Consider the following 19,887-nt stretch of genomic DNA (forward strand, 5'->3'; position numbering starts at 1 on the left):
ACGCTCCAGTCCTCAAAATATGTCCAAAGGGAAACAGCCATTTTATTCAAAACATCCAAAGTGCTTGCTGTGTATCTCATCATCACCGTCATAAGTTATGTTTCTAGGATCATGTTTAGGTTTCTGCTGCTCCTCCTATGCAGGGTCCCAGCCAGTGTCAAGCAGTGTCTTTGGCTTTGGTATAATCCCACATCATGATTTTTCTACCATATTGGCAGGCACAATTCTGTTACCTCCATGAGAGGGCTGTGGCAAAGTCAACACTGTCATTCACCATTTACATTTAGGCATGATGTGGCAATCTGTGGCACAGTCACGAAAATTTTTCTGACACTGCTTGACTGTAGAAGAAAGGCTTCACTTTACTATTGGATGATCAAGCCTGCATTTCTTCTTTGTTTTCCCATTTTGCCTATTTCTCAACTAATTGCTCTAGGCTGGAACCACCTTAAGGCATGGGGATTGAAGTATGTAGCACCACAGGCACTATAGGGAAGATTAGAGTAGCAGTATCCAGGGGCAGGGAGGGAATGTTTTATCCTTTTAGCTACCACATGAGCTGAAGTCCCTATATTCTTAAAAACATTACAGCCTTGAATGCTACTGAAGGTAGCCATTTCTAGGATCCTAAATCTGTAGATGTTGTGACTGAAAATGTTAATTTTTTTCATCTTACTCACCGATACATTTTGTTCTGCTTTTTTTTTTTAAAGTAGCACTTTTTATAAAACTTTCACTGACATGTTTAAAAGACCAACATGCCTTTTAGGACTATGAGCACTTAAAGGCCCTCCAGGATGCAAACAGTGGCTCAGTTTCCATATAATGCAAAATCACAATTTAAAATTGTGAAGGAAAACTGCAACAAGCATCAGGCCTATGTGCATACCCCATCTCATCCACTGCAGTCACAAGCTTTTCTCCTATTTAAGATTAACTACAATCCTACTAAACTGGCTTGTTTCCACTAATCATAATAAAGATTAACACTGCTTTATTCAGCCTTGTCATGCTATGTTTTAATCTAAAATGGAGGGAAAGCTTGCAAACTCCCTCTCACGGCTGACTTGGGGGGGGGTGCTGAATATAGTTCAAACTATAATACCATAGGCTGATTAGGCTTTGTTCCATAATGCTGAACTGTGTTTCCATTTTATATCTAACCCATTGTTTTGCCATGATTGTTTTGGGTGGTTCTCCATCCGTGTTCCTGATTGGCAACATTTCCAAACTTAAGCTTCCTCCATATCAGCATGACTGAAATTATAGCATATAGTCCATTAACTGTGACTCATTTGTTTGCAGGTCTTGCAGTCATGCACTCCCAAAGCACCAATCAGCTGGATGTGGGGAACAACCCCCGTGTGGGTACCAAGCGCTACATGGCTCCAGAGGTCTTGGATGAAACAATCCAGGTGGACTGCTTCGATTCATACAAAAGGGTTGACATTTGGGCATTTGGACTGGTCCTTTGGGAGGTGGCCAGGCGCATGGTTAGCAATGGTATGTAGATACTTGTTTCTGAAACCTGCTCAGTTAATTTCAACAATGAATTATCCCATTAAGTGGGAAAGTATTGTTATTGTAACTACCTTGTACTCAGTTATTTTATGCCAGGAGTGGGCAAAATGCGGTCCATGGGCCACACATAGCTCCAAGATCATGTTTGTGGCTCCTAGGGTTTGTTTTTTTTAACATCCAAAATGCGCTCTGGGATGTATGGTGAGCATTTCCACCATGTATGGTGTTCCCTGTTCCTGCCCCGCAGACCAAATTTTTTTTTGCAAAATTTCTCAAACTTTTTTGCTCCAAAATGTTTGAGAAGCCATGAACTAATTTAGGACCCAGAAAAACTTTAAAATTTTTTTGAAGGTGAACAAAAAGTGACTCCAGCTCACTTACTGTTGTTGAAAAGGGTCTCTCCTGGGCCTAAAATGGCCCAGGAACACCCAAAAACATGGTGAAAATGGCTTCCATGCCCCCTAGAAGGGTTTTGGGAACACAAAAAGGTTTTGAATTTTTTGCTGAGTCCAGTATGGTGGGAGTGTGGACTTCCAAAACCTCCTGGCGGACCAATGAGCCCCACTAACCTACTACAGTTGCTCATTCCTATTTTATGTGTTACGTATTTGCTCTCTTAGCAGCCTGAAATTGAACCCACTGCACAGCCAAATGCTGATACAAATTTTGTTTGTGCTGATGTGATAATAGCTAGTTGATGAATTCAAAGTAAAATTGAAATAGCAAGTACATTTCTATACTGCTTACCGATGTAAGTGGTTTATAATGTGTAAGCTAATTGCCCCCAACAAGCTGGGTACTCATTTTAGTGACCTATGGAAGGATGCCATATTGAGTCAACCTGGAGCCCCTGGCTGGTATTGAACTCACAAACTTGTGGTTTATGAGTGAGCGGCTGTAGTACAGGCATTTAACCACTGCCACTAGGGCTCCATTAAAATAGATGTTGTTTATCATTTGAGCAACTTAGATAAGCTCTTGTCATGTGGTCAGATCATGGTGCAGAAAAAAGCAACCAAAATAATCAATGTATTTTAACTTTCATGAACAGAAAGACCAAAGGCCCTTTCACACTACATAGTTATAGCACTATGATTCCACTTTAAGGGATTTGGCCAATTCGTCATACTTCTAGTATGCCATGCCTTAAATTCATTCCTAATATACATTTGGTTTCTTAATATAGTTGTTTGGTCCAGTTCTTTAATTTCTTCTCTTTTTTTATCCCACTGTTCTTTTATAGATATATTCTTATATTTATTATACTCTTTTTGTAACATTTCCACTTCTTGTATCATTTTCTTTCTATATAAATTTTTCTTTTTTTTAAATTCCTATTTCCATGCGTAGGCATTTCCCCTTACCACTGCTTTAAACGCATACCATAATACATGTTTTGGAATACTTCCCCTATCATTTAAATCAAAATAATTTTTAATTTCCTCACTAATTTGTTGTTTATTTTTCTCCTTCAGAATAATTTTTTACAACTCTTGATATTTGTTCCTTTGATCTTTATATATAATGGTGCATGATCTGTAAGCCAGACACCCGCTGCATTAATTTCTTTTATTTTCAAACTATTGTCTTTTTAAACTAAAAAATAATCTATATGACTAATTTTTTTGTGTCTAGCTGAATAATATGTATTTTCATAATTACTGTTGCCCGTGCTTTCATAACCGTCAATAATATTCCATTTCTCCAAATTAATTTTAGGATTTTCATTTTTATTCTTTTTTTCCTGTTCTTCCTCTTATATTGCCCTTTATATTGTATCTTAATATGTCAAGATTAAAGTCCCCTCCCAGAAATAAATCTCCTTCATAAAAGTCCTCTAATAATGTTAACACCTTATTTATAAATTCGACTTGTTTTTTATTTGGGGCATAAATGCAAGCCAACATAACTTCTATCTTCTTTATATTTCCTTTAACAAAAATGTATCTTCCTTCATTATCTTTTTAAATCTTATCTACTTGAAAGTTTATTCCATCTTTCATTAATATTGCCACTCCTCTAGCTTTGTTTGTCCCCCTTGATTCAAACTGCAAATCCCATCTACCATAATTAAAAAGTTTAGCTCTATTTCTTCTTGAAATACAGTAGAGTCTCAATTATCCGACATAAACGGGCGGGCTGATAGTTGGATAGCCGAAAATGTTGGATAATCCGGAGGGTCCAAGAAAAGCCTTGAATTGCAAACGTATTGAAGTTTTATTGCAGTAACAGTAAAAGTAACATTGCAGTAACGTTATAGGAATAACATTGTAATGTATGAACAGTCCTCTGAAAATGTAAAGAAATCACTGAGCAGGAACGTTGGATAATCCGGAATGTTGGATAATTGAAGGTTGGATAATCGAGACTCTACTGTATGTGTTTCCTGAAACATAGCTATCTGAATTTGTTGTTCCTTAAGCATCTTATTTAACCTGTATCTTTTCACTGGGGTATGTAGTCCATTCACATTTAATGTCATAATATTTATATCAACCATTCAATCTATTCTGTTTCCCCTCATTTTCATTCCACTCTCCTTTTTTTATTGCCCTCTGATCTGCTGTTTCCCTCCCTCTTCTGAACTCAGGTTCTCCCTCCCATTTGGAAGGGACACAAGGAGCTCTTCCCAGCAGCACCTTACCCATGTCAGATTTCCTTCCCTTTGGAGATACGTTTTTCATTTATCCCTCTCCCTCCTTCTTATTTTAACCTTTATTACTCCATGTTTAATAATTACTCAGGTTTATTTTTACTTTCCTATTATAATATCACAGCTATTACATTATATAGTCTTTCTTACAACTTTCCCAGAGTACATCTCATTGTGTTTTCCCTTTCTTTCATGCTTCTCAACTGTCTGTCACATTTCTCTCTTCTGTTAGATCTCTCCTCCTTGTCTTTCCTTCTGATGTCCTTCACCCGCTTGGCCAGCATAATTCTGTTTTCTTCTTCATTCTCCTCACCACTGTGAATTCCCCTTTGGCTTTTCTCTCCAAGTCCCAGCTGTTGCAGCAATCACTGACCCTCCTCCACATTAGAAGCCTTAAGCAAAGTTCCATCCTTGAAAACTATGGCCTGTTACAGACTACCAAAATAAAGCTGCTTCAGGTCTCTTTGGAGATATGCTATTTAAATAATGCATGGGTCCTACAAGTCCGGAGGTCGCGCCAAAGCCACACTCCATTCCTAAGCACTGGAGTGCGGCTTTGGTGCAGGTTCTGGATTCTTAGGACCCATGCATCATTTAAACAGCATACCTCCAAAGAGACCCGAAGCAGCTTTATTTTGGCAGTCTGTAACAGGCCTAGGAGAGCTGTAGGGAAATGCCAGGTGTATCTAATTCCTCCTTCTCTAAGACATGTTGTTATATCTCAGAATAAGTTTCTTTGTTTAATAGTCTCTGATGGAAAATCTTGATAAATCTGAATTTTTTGTCCATTATATTCCAGATTGTGTATTGATCTCAGTTTTTTTTAAAGACCATGTCCTTCATATTTTTTCTTCCAAAAGCAATAATTATGTCTTTTCTAGTGCTGCCTTTTGCCCCCAAACTCCAGTGGGCTTTCTCTAGATCATCTGGAGAAACTTTTAAATCATAGCTTTCCCACCATGTTGTCAATTTATTGATTAAATCAATAGATTTAACTTGTTCTGGAAAGTTCCTTATTCTTAAATGTCTCCTTCTTTGTCTGTTCTCCACATCTATGAGTTTATTCCGAAGCATTCAGACTTCACTCCTCAGCATCTCTATCTGTTGTCCATTATTTCCAGTTTTTTTCCTTATCTTTTTCAGCTGTATTTTTTATTCCACTTATCTGCTCTGTGACAACTTTAATTGTACTCTCAATGCTTTGGAAAGCACTAAACAGCTTGTCTAATTTACAATCCAGGACTTCTAGTGAGATTTTTGTGGGAGGACTCACTGTTGCTGTCTCCATGTTGTTCATAAATCACGCTACAGCCGGCTTTTCTCTCCACTTGCTATTCTTCTTCTCAAAGCTTGCCCTGGATCTTAATTTCTAATGTCCAAATTAAGTGCCTTGCACTTTTTATCAACTTATATTCTCTTTCCTTGCGCATGCGCACCCCCATGACATTCATTCTTCTCTGCTACAGAATGCTTGAATAAGATTAAATAAAATTCTTCTTTATACAGTACACAGTATATGGAATTCACTGCCATACAATATGATGACAGTGACTAACTTAGGTGTTTTCAAATAGGGGCTAGTCCCATTGACATATGAGAGTCCTTGACTACTCCAAAGACACCAGATCTCGCCTGATCATGAAAGCTAAGGTTTTTGCTCAAAGGAAGTGAGTCAGAGACTTGGTGTAGGGAGGAGCTAGCAGCCACTAGCTCTCTATATAGCTGCAACCCCAGTCTCTAACAGTCTGAGAGATCTGACAGGAGTGTTTTAAATTGAGTTATCTGGAGGAGGGAGACAGTATTATTGAAGGCAGGAGCTCATCAAGTGCTGGAGGTAATAACCCAAATATTACAGAGAACAAGGCAAATAGCACAAGAACCCAACAGTGAGAGGGAAAAAGCTTTAAAAAGATACATAGGGGAATGGTTTGAGATATCTCATGTACCAATGAGATACTAATGAGATATCTCAGGGTCTGAGATATCTATGTAATAATGCACAGAGCATGGGAAATAAACAGGATAAACAGCAAAGCAAATATATGATAGACATCATTGAAACCTGGTGGAATGAGTCTCATGACTAGAATGTAGTAATAGAGGGGCATAACCTATTTCAGAGAAATAGGCCAAACAGAAAGGAAAGTAGAGTAGCATTATAACATGTTAACCTTGAATCATATTAAGGAGGTGTACACCAGTAAACAGATCCATGACTTAAATCCTAGAGGCCAGATTGAGACCATTTGGATAAAAAGAGGGAAGGAAACAACAGAGATGTGATGGTGAGGTGTCTATAACAGACTTCCAAACCAAACTGATGACTTGGATTATACCTTTCTGGAACAGATGACCACACATTCAGCAAGGAGAGATGTAGTAGTGGTGGGTGACTTCAACTATGCTGATATTTGCTGGAAGTCAAACTCAGCCAAAACTTTAACAAATTCCTCACTTGCCTGGAAGACAATGTCATTTTGCAGAAGGTGGAAAAGGCAACTAGGAGATCAGCTATTTTAGATCTGATCCTAACCATCATGATGATCTAGTTAATGGGATGGAACTGGCAGGATCCTTGTGTGGGAGTGACCATGATCTCCTGGAGTTCGTGATACAGCAGAAACAAAAAGACACGCTTAGTCTGACATGCATTCTAGACTTTAAGAAAGCTGATTTCAGTAAACTTAGGGAAATACTGGCAGCAATGTCATGGTCAGGAATAACAGTAATGGGGTTCATGAGGGAAGGGAATTTCTGAAAAACAAGCTATTGAAGGCACAATTTTAAACAGTTCCAGTGAGGATAAATAGGAGGTGTCCAAAGAAACCAGGATGGATGTCTAAAGAACTTTCAACTGAGCTAGGACTTGAAAGGGCTATGTACAACAAATGATCTACAAGAAAAAGGGGGAAATCACAAAAGAAGAATTGAAACAAATAGCCAGCTTGTGTAGAGAGAGAGTCAGAAAAGCTAATGCACAAATCAGACTTGCTAGAGAGAATTGTTGGTTATGTGTTTTATTTTTAAAATTTATGTTAGGCTAGTCTGTCTTGTTAACTCAGATATAGTATAGGACTGGAAGAAATTGTTTCACACTCTGCCAGTTTGACAAACTATAGTAATACAAATACCAGCACCCTTTTTGGTAGTTTTCTGATTTCTTCCCACTAGCAATTGAAATTGCAAGTGGTCTAATATAGTAGGTCCTGTTTGCCACTCAAGATGGCAGACATGAGTAGTACACAACCTTCTGTGCCCTACTGTAATGGGAGAAAAGATAAACTGCTGTCCTTTCTGACAGAATCGAAGGGTCATCTGTCAAAACTTAATGTAATTAATGAGTTGTGCAGAGCTTTTGATTCTGAAATCCATCTGAAATTCATTGCAATAATTCTGTTACTTAAAACAATTGCCCAGATAATTATTCAGTGGAGAATAGATGTTTGAGGTACTTGTAACTTAAGCCTCTCAGACCTTGAAAGCATCTAACATTAGCACTAACATTTTAATCTTGAATCATAAAAAATGAATAAAATATATTAGCCAGAGGTTACATGGAAAATAATACAAAATTAATAGATTAATTTGTTGAATCCTTACTCTGTAACTATCCTCAAACCAGAAAGCAGATTGGAAGAAAATCAACTCATTTGAGATGTAGTGCTGGATAAGAGTGGATGGCCAAAAAGTCATACATCTGGATCCTAGTACAGTTCAAGCCTACAGTGTCCCTGGAAGCCAAGAGGATAAAATTGAGGCTGTCATATTTTGACCACATGAGAAGGCATGACTCACTAGAAAAGACAATAATGCTAGGTAAAGTAATAGTAAAAAGTGAGGAAGACCACATGCCAGATGCCACGTGGCACAGTAGAGGGAAGTAGAAACAGAGGAAGAGCACATGCTAAGTGGATAGACTCAATTAAAGAGAGCACAAGTCTGAGTCTGCAGGACCTAATCAGAACAATGGTGCTTAGGTCTTGGAGATGTTTCCTCCACATGTTCGCCATGATACAGGGTTGACTCGAGGGCAGTTAACACCTATACTGACATCATGAATTTAAGACATTAAAGTTAGATACCCTCACAGTCTTTCCATTTAGTCTGGGTCTTCCCGAGGGAGAGGGTGGATATGAAGTTTGGGGGTTCAATTTGGGCATGGAAGAAAAGTTTTGTTGGTTGTCATCCTTTGAACATGCATAGCAGCCTTATCACACCAAACATTGAGCAGTGAGTCTTATTTGATATTCTGCTGTAGCTGGTGCTTCTCCTACTATTTCTCCAGTATAGGAGATGGATTTTTGGCCAGATAAGAAGAGAAAGAACAGTAGCAGCCACGGGCTTCTTGCCAACCTGTCATCTCCCCCTGGGTTTTCAATGTGTTGGAATGAATGCTGCAATCCTTTCTGTGAAATCAAAAAACCCAGAGGACCTTGTGGATGGGCCAAAGAAGATGCCAGTACTGTTCAGCAGCCTCTATCCTTAGATGACTTCAGTTTCAGACTTTCTCCTCTGCACTGTATTGAGTAGGCTATTAGGAGTAGTTAGGGAAGATTAATGTTTGGAGATGCAGAAATCTTAAGATGTAGTTTTAAGGAACAGTGATTTTTGCCTACAGTAAGGGTGCAAACATTGTGTGGTCATTTAAACTCTGCTTAGTACTAATTTTAGAGATTTTAGAGATTATATTTTGTGGGCTTCAAAGATATATGAATATGGCAAGGAATATGATGCATATTCTTGTTTTCTGGTAGAACAAAAAGATGTGTCAAAGGTTTGTAAGGGCTGTGGAGATTATATTTTATGGTGCCTTGCTGGCTTTTGTTAGTAGTTCTGGATCCAAACTCAGTCCCTGTAGGTTGCATAAAAATTTGGCTTTGTTAATTGTTTTTTGCTTAAATTAGAGAAAAAGTTAGACCACTTCTATTACTGTAATACAGTTAACAGGAACTTTTTTTTAAAGGTACATGAAGGATCAGTGGATAAAATGCAATTATCATATAGGAGGAAAGGCGAAAAGATACTACAGAATTTAATTTAAAATGTTTATAACCAACTTTTCTGAGGGCCATTGTTGCCACAAGGCAGTTTTAAAATAATAAATGTGAAGCATAGGAAGGAACACATAGATTATAAACACCCAAGGGACACATAGATTATAAATATATTGTTGTTGGTTGTTAGCTGCCCTCAAGTTGATTTTGACTCATGGCATCCTTGTGGATGAGGCATCTCCAAGATCCCCTATCACTGGCGTCCCTGCCCAGGCCCAGTAGGCCCAAATCTGTAGTCTCCCTGATTGAGCCTGTCCATCTGGCGTGTGGCCTTCCTCTCTTTCTACTGTCTTCCACCTTTGTCTTTTCTAATGATTCAGTTTGCCCCATGATGTGGCCAAAATGCGACAGCCTCAGTTTAGTCATTTTGGCTTCCAGAGACCCCTTTGTTACGGCTGCCGACATCATATACCACAAGGCTTCTTTTTGCCAATGCCTCGAGGCCACTGTTTTACCTCAGGAACATCCGAAGCTCCCTGTGAATGACACTGACCCAACATCCACCCATAATACATTTTCCCTAAATGTTTAAGGGCTAGGGCATGATGGTGATGTTAAGGAAAATGCAACATGGGATATACAGTGATAGAAATAAAACATGTATGTGAGAGTCACTATGACTAAGCAAAATCAATTAAGAAGCCACACAGGTGTGAAAGCTAATGTAATTAGCAAGTCCTAAATGCCAAGGACAGAAATGCAGAGTGTTTAATTGAAAACACCTGAGAATTGTTAAGTGGACAAGGTGAAATGATGAAATCATTAATTATGGGTTGAACTGTGAAAACCAATCAAAATGGATGTACACGCCCACTGGGTGGAAACTGGCTAAGTGGGTGGTGTTTTACTATGACTATAATAATTGCCATGATTCCCAATGTATTTTGTGGGTAGTTGTGGAGTTTTGTGAGTAGTTTGGAGATTGTAGAGATTGTGATTTGTGAGGGCATTAGTAGCTGTATATAGTAGAATAAAGTAAATCTTTTATATAAGACTACTGAGTTGTCTGGTGTCTTGAGTGAAGATACAAGAGCCAGCAGGATCCTGGAGAAGTGGGAAGACTTCTGTGGAGCAAGAGTGAGAAGGCTTGGAGAGTTTGTCAGGGTCTTCAGCCTATTCTCTGAAACTCTGCTGCTTTAGAGCAAAGCTTTAACCACTGGCCAAAACTGGTCAGCGCCGGTGCATAACAAGGTGGTGAGTTAGAGCCAGAGGTGAAGAGCTAAAACTCCCATCATCCCTGACAGGTGAACCTTTTAGAGGCCAAGTGCCCAAACTGCAACCCAAAACCCACTTATTAATTGCAAAGTGCCATGTCCCTCTGGCTTTCTAGTAACAAACTCTGGCAAACTCTGTGCTGGGACGATGGCACATGTGCCCACAGAGAGGGCTCTGAGTGCCACCTCTGGCACGTGTGCCATAGGTTCACCATCACTGGGCTAGGGTCCCCAGTGTTTTTCTCTTACAAGTTTTAAATTTGTGGTAGTGTGTCTCTTGTGCTTTTATGGTTAGGAACTCACTCAGACAAATGCTTTTCTTGAAACAAACAAACATTAACTTTATTTACAGGCATGTAGCAAGGGGGATGCAGTGGCTTAGTGGTTAAAATGACAATTCTGATGACAGGAAGATCGGCAGGTTGGTAGTTCGAGGCCTGAGTGCCACATGATGGGGTGAGCTCCTGTCACTAGGTCTGCCAACCTAGTACGTAGTTCAAAAGCATGCAAATGCAAGTAAATTTGTACCACTTCAGTGAGAAAGTAACATGGTGCAGTCATGCTGGCCACATGACCACCAGAGCAGTTCTTGGACAAAGCTGGCTCTTCGGCTTAGAAATGGAGATGAGCACCATTCCCTACAGTTGGTTAGAACTACACATAACAGACTACTTTTACCTTTGCCTCTTTAGCAAGAATGTAGCTTATTCAGGATGGTTTCATAGATGGTATGGTTGCAATAGTTACAATAACTCAGCAGTTGCGTGTACACTACTTCTTTACTCAATTTCTTTTCACTAAACTCCTCTAACAAACTGTTCCTTTCAGTATCTGAATTATTCTCTTCTGCCTCTCAACTCCCTATTCCTTTAACGGAATTCTGAATTCCACCAAGGGAACTCTGCACTCAACCTCAGCTGACTTTGAAGTTTTCCATATCTGGCGCCATCACTGGTCAGACGTGGCTCAAACATCCTTAAAAGGTGGAGGAAGCATGCATGTCTGGAAGCCAGGCGCGCTTCCTCAATCGTCGGAATCGTCGCTCCCTCTAGCGTCCCTGAATCATCACAAGGGGAGTGGATTGCCTACGAATGCAAGCTTTGCATTCATAGGAAATCTACTCCCCTTGCAACAATTCAGGGATGCTAGAGGGAGCGATGATGCCCTGACGATTGAGGAAGTGCGCCTGGCTTCCAGATGTGCACGCTTCCTCCCCCGTTTAAAGGCATTTGAGCCATGTTTGACCAGCGATGGAGCCAGGTATGGAAATCATCTTTAACTGACTCGCAACTGATTGTTAACCATCACTCACGCCTCCCTTTATACCCACTCTTCCCACAACAGCCCCTCCCCTACAGCCAGCCTGATCCAGGATTGGCTGTTGGGAAATCAAATCTGCCTAGTAATAGCAAGTATATTTCTATACAGCTTATCAATGCATTTAAGCACTCCCTAAGCAGTTTACAATGTGTAAGCTAATTTGCCCTATCAAGCTGGGTTCATTTTAGTGACCTTGGAAGGATGCCAGGCTGAGTCGACCCTGAACCCTGGCTGGGATTGAACTCAAGACCTTGTGGTTTGTGAGTGAGTGGCTACAGTACTGGCATTTAACCACTGCGCTACCAGGGCTCTATAGTGACTCCGTCACACCCCATGATGTGGCCAAAATATGATAGCCTCAGTTTAGTCATCTTGGCTTTCTGAGAGACCTTTATGCTTGCCAACAGCATATGTCACCCCATTTGTGTTCAGGCAAATGGAAGTATGGAGATCTAATGTGGCAGGGCCAGGGACTGAAGGTGCTGGGTGATCCAGGTAGCAGGACCAGTGTTGACAGGTCTGTTGTTCTTCATTTTTTAATAATAAATGATAAATAATATAAGCTTTATTTATACCCTGCTTCTCTGTCCAAAGACAATTGAAGCAGCTTACAGTTAAAAATCCATACATTACATACATGGTTACCCAATTATTCCCTCCCTCCCCTTAAAATATCAATTAAACACAACAACAGTTAAAAACGATACATTAAAATAACCAAAGAGGGTAGAATGGGATTTCAAGCCCTACATTGTGGTTGCCCTACTTTAAACAATAATTCTAGTCTGGCCAGATGTAAAGCACGATTTGCAATGTCTACAGAAAAATGATTGCCTGCCTTGTCTAGTCTTAAGGAAAGCTGTTCAACTGCATGGGTGCTAGGAGTTAAAAGGTTTTCCTCTGTTCGTTAACAGCTTTCCTTTCCCATAGTGCAATGTCTTCCCAGAAGTAGAAGTTTCTGGGGTACGCTAGTCCCAAGCCATTGGGGGCCTTTAATCCGTACTTGGGAAAGGAAAAGTTGACATTCAGAAAAGATTAATATGGAGTTCTAGTAAGATTCACAGAAATATTTTCAGTGATATTTTTACTGATGTGCATTTTTGCCACAACATTTCTTGTCACTTCCTCCTCCCATTTCCCCAAAATATATTGTGTTTATAGATACCAAGGTTTTCATGGGATGCCAGATGTCTAGGTTTAATGAGAAATACAGTTTTGGGTTCCTCCCCATCCCCCAAGCACACAGGGAAGACCATATGTTCTTTCACTGTCAACGTCTGTCAAAATTTGCAGTGTAAACTAATAAAGCTGTATGTTTATCTCCATCAAACTTTGTTGGACAAATAGGTTTTTTTTAAAAAACAGTTGATCATGAACTGCAAGTTTTGAAACGTAGTGATACTAAAAGCAAACTGTCAGTTCCATTATGTTAAAGTGTTGATTTTTGTTTATCATTACCATGTTTTTTTCAATGTGGATTGTTAAGAACATTACTGAAGAGTTAATCTCAAGCAGAATCTGAAATATACTTTTAAAGGAGTTATCCAAAGTACCGAACATATCTTGGGGCTAGGTCATTTAATGTTTAGAATAAAACTTTATAGTTGTTATAGATGTACTGCTGCACCGACATGAACCTCATTAGGTCACATTGCCTGAAACTAATGCATTTCTCTCTCTTTTGATTAATAATTGAGGGTTGAGTCTCCCTTATCCGGAAATCTGAAATACTCCAAAATCGTCCACATGGGTGGCAGCAATAAGAACACCTTTGCTTTGTGATGGTTCAGTACACACCAATTTTGTTTCATGTACAAAAGTGTGCATTTAGAAATTCTAATTTTTTTCTCCTTCAGTTTCCACAAGGCTTTATCATCTTGTCAACTCATTGATTTGTCTTGTGTACATGGGCTTTTGATTTGGCTTGCAGAGTAATGAACTGTGTTCTAGCCCACAGGGACGACTGGTTGATGAATGCCTCAGCTGCATTGTGCTATTAAGGACTTCATTTCATAATACTGACTAAATGTCACAAATGCTTCATGTTGGCTGAGCTTACTACTATTGTAATAAGATAGTGAACTTTGTCTTGCTAATGAACACTTCAAAACATACCAGTAAAATATGGTCAATCTTGTTTTGGTTTATATTTTGGTCATAGGTATCGTTGAAGATTACAAACCTCCATTTTATGACGTAGTTCCTAATGATCCTAGTTTTGAAGATATGAGAAAAGTAGTCTGTGTGGATCAGCAAAGACCAAACATTCCCAACAGATGGTTTTCAGACCCTGTAAGTATGCCTGATTATAACGTTCAAACATATTTTCTTGTACTTGAACATCTGTTAAGAGTACTTTAAAACACACACATACACCTGTTATATTTTCCTATTCAATTATCAGCCAAATCTAATGTTACAATGACAGTTACATTCACCTGTATGCCTGCTCTCATATAAAGCAAATATTCTTGCCCCATTTCAAAAGTTTGCTGTGGTAAACATACTCTTGGAAGCTTTGGAAAAGTCATTTGGGGGACTGGGAACAGAGAAATTGCTTAGTGTCCCCTACCCTATTGTTTCCCTGTTAAAACCCCTTACAGTTCTAAAACATCTATGGCTTTATTAGGTAGCATCTATTAGCATGTACTTAGGTCATCAAGAAGGTGGCAGACCTACACAAAAGCAAACATCAAGCGGGCAGTAAATGAGGAAAGTTATTTACAAAAGCCCAACATATTTTTGAAAACTCTTGGACCAAAGAGATTGCATGTCTTTTTGTTTTATTTTTTAAAAGTGAGCCCCTCTTGAGAACCTTCTTAGTTTCTGCCTTTAAATATGAAATGCTTATGTTTTTTGAAAAGGCATTCTTCTGCAATTGATACTAACTTGACACAAGCTTCGTGCCTCCATTGCAGCAGGGTTAGAGATTCTTATATGGTGCACTCCAACATTTAGTCTTCTCCTTTTTAGGTAAAAGTCTGTGCATCTTCCTGGCTTCTTCATTTGTTCCATTTCACTATTAAATAGCCAAAACTATCATCAGTTGTGACCTTCCTCTTTGTCATAGCTTTTCCTCTGCCCCAAGTCTTGGACAAAGAAGAGAAGCACCGCCTTCTCCTCCTTTCTCAGAGAGGGGTGGGGTGATACTTACAGAGGATCTCAGAATGGCACCATAGCTAGCACTTGTTAATATTGCACAAGGAGGCACCAGTAAACTTCTTTTGAATGTGTTTTACCATGAAGACCTTACGATGATACAATCCAAAATGAAATAAGAGAGAGTGCCAGAAGATGAGACTCAAAGGTTGGAGAGCACTCAGTGTACTACTGGGATATGGCACAGAACAACTATGAATACCGCTGTGGCTGATGTCACAACTGGGATGTTCATCTGGTGCCAGACTCAGAGGGTAAAAGGAAAGTCCGAAGCTCCACAACACATATTACAGGGACATGGAATGTGAGAAGCATGAATCTGAGGAAGCTAAACATAGTAAAACAAAAAATGAAACATATAAACAAGGTTGCAGGAAAAATTAGCCTAGGATCAAGAAGAGCAACTGATTCAATTTTGCAAGGCCAACTGTTTGTTCATTGCAAACAACCCAAGAGTTGACTGTATACATGAACATCACCTGATGACCAATATAGCAATCAAATAGATTATATAATCAGAAGTAGAAGATGGAGAAGCTCCATTCTCTGTGCAAAAACAAGATCAGAAGCAGATTGTGGCATAGACCATGAACTGCTAATATAAAAAAAATTAGAGTAAAGCTAAAGAAGAACGTTAAATCAGCCATCATGCCCAAATACAACCTGAAGAACATTACCAAAGATAATGTAAATAATAGATTTGCACTGTTTGCTTAATTGACCAAGAGCCAGAAGAACTTGACTGAAGCCAGGGGAATTGTCAGAGAGGTGTGCAAAAAGATACTGCACAACCAAAAAGAAAGAGAAGCCTTACCAGATAACAGATGAAACTCTTCAAGCAGTTAAGGAGAGATGAGAAGCAAAAGTAAAAAGTGACAGAAATAGGGTAAGAACCCACAAAGAAACTGTTCAGTGAATAGTTTTTTGTGGATTTTTCAGGCTATGTGGCCATGTTCTAGAAAAGTTTCTTCCTGATGTTTCGCCAGCATCTGTGGAACATGGCCACATAGCCCGAAAAACCCACAAAAAACTGGATTCTGGCCATGAAAGCCTTCAACTTTACATTGTTCAGTGAATCTTACACAGGAACAAGAACTATAATAATCAGTGCAGAGAAATAGAAGATGACAACAACAAAGAAAAAGAAGAAGAAGAGAACTCTTCCACAAGATGCTATGTGAATTGGCATTGGTGCTGGTGCAGAAATTTCTGAAGACCATACTGTCTGTAGCTTAGCTAATGCCAATTCAAGGTGTGCAGAAACCATTTTAGAGTAACTTGTGTTTTTTGTTTTCTGTTGGTTTGTCAGTTCAGAAATTATGCCAGATTCTAGTTTCTCAGTACTTGTATGGCATTCATCCAGATAATTCAGCTATGCCAAATCAAGATTTATTCAGCATAGTTGGCACTATGTCTGAACTAGGCTTAAATAGTTTCTACCTGTGAAATTAACACTGACAGTGGTGCAGAAATCTGAATGTTCTTAATGTGTACTTCTTTTTCTTTTCCAGACGTTAACTTCCCTTGCCAAGTTGATGAAAGAATGCTGGTATCACAATCCATCTGCAAGATTAACAGCTCTGCGAATTAAAAAGACCTTGACCAAAATTGATAATTCCCTAGATAAGCTCAAAGCTGACTGTTGAAAATACATGACCCTACAAAGACATAAAGGTTGGGTCCAGCTCAAAACTACAGCCTGATGATTCTAGGATTCACTCCTACATGGCTTCAGGCCTAGATGAAGTTGTTTACCTGAACCAGCCATTTGAGAGGAAATGAAACCATGGAGCCTTAATTGGTGACTGTCCACAACGTTTTACAAATGGCCAATCTCTAAAGACTTAGTGCTGAACCTGGAGTGGCCTATGGGAGTAAGACAGAGAAAGTCCTAAGACAAAACTGGGGCATTAAAACCATGGCTTTTAATTGTGGCTTTTTTAATTTCATAAAAATAAACAAAGTGTTTCCTTGTTACTTCCAAGTTTAAAAACACATGGAAGCGGTCAATAATCAGCGTCATTTCCTGCGCTTCTTTTCTTTATTGCACTAGGGATTCTTTGCATTCCTTACTTGCACTGTTACTGTTTAGTTTTTAAAGACATGACTTGCCAAAAATAGGATTGGCTGTGTACTCATTGATCTTTTTTTTTTAACAGTAAGAAATCAACATGGGGAATTGAACCCGTAACTGGCTCTTTATCTTCTCTCTCTCTCTCTCTTTTTATTTGTTAAGCTGCATTTTACACAAGTGTACTGTTTACAATAATGCTGGACACTAGGAATTACTGTTTATAAGGAAACGTGCAGATTTTATTTATTAGATGTGCGCTTAACGTTTTTTAAAAAAAAACAAGGAAAGGTGCAAACAGTTAAAAGCTTATTTTTATGTGGCTTCTATCATTGTTTCTTACAGACTTTTATCATGACATGGTATAATCTGAAATAATCCCACTTCTCTCCCCTTCCCTCCACCCATATTATCAATTAGACATTTTAATCACATTTTAATTGCTTCACATTTTATACGTGTGTGGTCTGTAACATATATTTTCAGTTCAGAATATGCAGAACGTTTATATATAAATATATTATGATTATGATTATTATAATTATTATTATATATCTCAAATATAAAACCATTACACAAATGATGCCACATCTAGTACCTTATTCGCCTTCTAGTGGAGGGGAGCAACAGAGGAAAATGGTAGAATTGGTATGTCATAGTTCTTATGGGAAGATGCATTTTTCTTCTAAGCTATATATGATATGCTTTTAAACTCTGTCAGGGGGGAAAGTTATTTTTTTTAAAAATTACTTTTTGTATTTAGTGGTTAAGTGTAGAAAAGAGAATATTTTCAAACTGAAGACAGTGCTCCCTAGTTCTGTTAGTGCCTCTTGACGGCTAAAGGGAAAGGCCATACAATTTTGCATCACCAGCATATATCAATGTATAATTCCTGATGTTTGCTATGTTGGCAAGTCAGATGTAATTTCAACAGACCTGCATGGTAGATGGAACATCACTAAGGAATTCCACAATAATCCTTCATACATGTGATGGTGCCACTGAGCATTCCTCCTGGAGATGTGACTTCTCAATGACATGAATTCTTGTGTGATGATGATGTATGGATCATGTTATTCTGACTATGGTTTTTTTTTTTTTTTTTAATTTTGAGTTTCCTGAGCAAAACGTTTTGATCCCAGTGCCTTGCCTTGCCTTGCAACTGCAGAAGCTGTTCTCTTCATGGAATGTCCATAGTAAAAGCCAGTTGAATGTTAATTGTGGGTGATTTAGATATTTTAAACTATCTCAGTGCCACACGCTTCTTGAAAAGCAAGCTAGAAAAGCTTTATTTCAGATGGAGTTGTCTTAAAAGAGCCAGGGCAATAATGACTTCTGTTTTGCCCATCCTCTCTATTATGTGCTTCAGCTGCCTTAATGGGAAACGTATGCAAGGGCCTGCCTTGATTAGTACAGTTCTTATTTATGCTGTTTATTGTCACTGAATGAAGATGAAATCTTGGCCTAGGAACATAGGTCATGATTTTCTGTCCTGAGGTTCATATCTGTAATCTTCTGTCCAGTTCATTCAGCTGCAGTGTGTAATGGAACCATGTGGATCCAAATCATCACACGCTATTGTCTGAATTAATTGCACTTCATTGGAATGATCACTCACCTGAAAAAAAACCTGTGCATGAAGAAACGTGGCAAAACCATCTCTTCCTGAAAGCTTAGGTTCTGTGTTTCACTAATTTTAACACACAGGAACATACAGTCTTCAATCTATAATTTGAATTTGTACAGTCTTGGAAGGGCATAGTTGCTTTTCTGCATGGTGAAAGCTGGGCCCTTTCACACTACACAATTACAGTATTATGATTTCACTTTATTATTATTATTATTATTATTATTTATTTATTTATCTGCAATAACTACAACCTGTAGATCATGGGGTTTGTAATCGTGAGGAGCACCAGAGAAGCTCTCTAGCTGAGCTTTCTAACAAACCTTCCCTACATTTCAAATCCCAGGATAACACAGGATGTTGCCATGGCAGTTAAAGTGGAATAGTAGTACTATAATTGGGAAAGCTCACTTGTTCTGTGATTTTAGAACACATTCAGGCAACTGCCTAAGTAGGGAAAGGTCATCCTGGAAGAAGTCCAAGGAACAATTAGGGTTGACATCTGTGTTCCTAATACTTATTTTTATTATTTTAATATTTCCATCTTTTGCTATGCAGCTCATTGTTTTTCAGGGGAGAGAGAGATCGCTTGTCCAAATAATTCTGTTATATGTTTGGTTTTTGGTGAAAATTTAACCAAATAAAAAAAGTTGAAATTATCCCTTAAAAAATGACCTGTCAGATTAATAATAATGAACCTTGAGGTGGGAAGTGGTTGTCCCAATAATAAACATTTAGTTTTTAACTTGTTTGTATGGTTATTGGATTTGGAAGTGCACATGTTATTCTAACAAACTTCATCTTATTTCATTACCCAATTACTTGAGGAAAGGGCCTGGCTCTGGTAAAGAGAAAACTGATAGAACTGATTTGTTGACACAGATTAGCCAAGCTGCCTCCATTTGTGTCCTCCTTTGGAGCCTGGGTATGGGACCTGTTACAATGAGCATCATCCCATCAAAACTGAACATGAAACCACTGCTGATAGGCCTTTTTGGAGACAATTTCCCAAAATATGTACATTTTTGTACACACATTTTGTGGAGTTGGAGGAGGGTTTGAAAATTCATGTCATGAAATTCAGAAAAGTGGGATAGCCAAAGGATGGTTACATTTCGCTTTACGTATTACTTTGAAATTTTCCATTAAAATCAGAACCATACAAATTTTGTCTCCCTCTCAAGTTTTCACTGTGGATTAATACTCATTTGAAGTGAATTTGCATTTGTTGTGCATCTGATGTAGCAAGATATCCAAGGGGAAGGGCG

General features: G+C 38.7%; 1 protein-coding gene across 3 annotated transcripts in view; it reads left to right on the forward strand.

The window, feature by feature from the left end:
* Positions 1-19,368, forward strand: part of ACVR1 (activin A receptor type 1) — a 109,638-nt gene extending 90,270 nt beyond the window's left edge. For all 3 annotated transcript variants that reach the window (XM_042475028.1, XM_042475010.1, XM_042475019.1), the window contains 3 exons: positions 1,306-1,503; positions 13,924-14,054; positions 16,433-19,368. In XM_042475028.1, the coding sequence (XP_042330962.1) occupies positions 1,306-1,503; positions 13,924-14,054; positions 16,433-16,567 (464 nt within the window). In that variant the 3' untranslated portion in view covers positions 16,568-19,368. The remainder of the gene's footprint in view (positions 1-1,305; positions 1,504-13,923; positions 14,055-16,432) is intronic.
* Positions 19,369-19,887: the final 519 nt, after the last annotated feature.

Source organism: Sceloporus undulatus, chromosome 1, assembly GCF_019175285.1.
Source record: "Sceloporus undulatus isolate JIND9_A2432 ecotype Alabama chromosome 1, SceUnd_v1.1, whole genome shotgun sequence".
NCBI lineage: Eukaryota > Metazoa > Chordata > Lepidosauria > Squamata > Phrynosomatidae > Sceloporus > Sceloporus undulatus.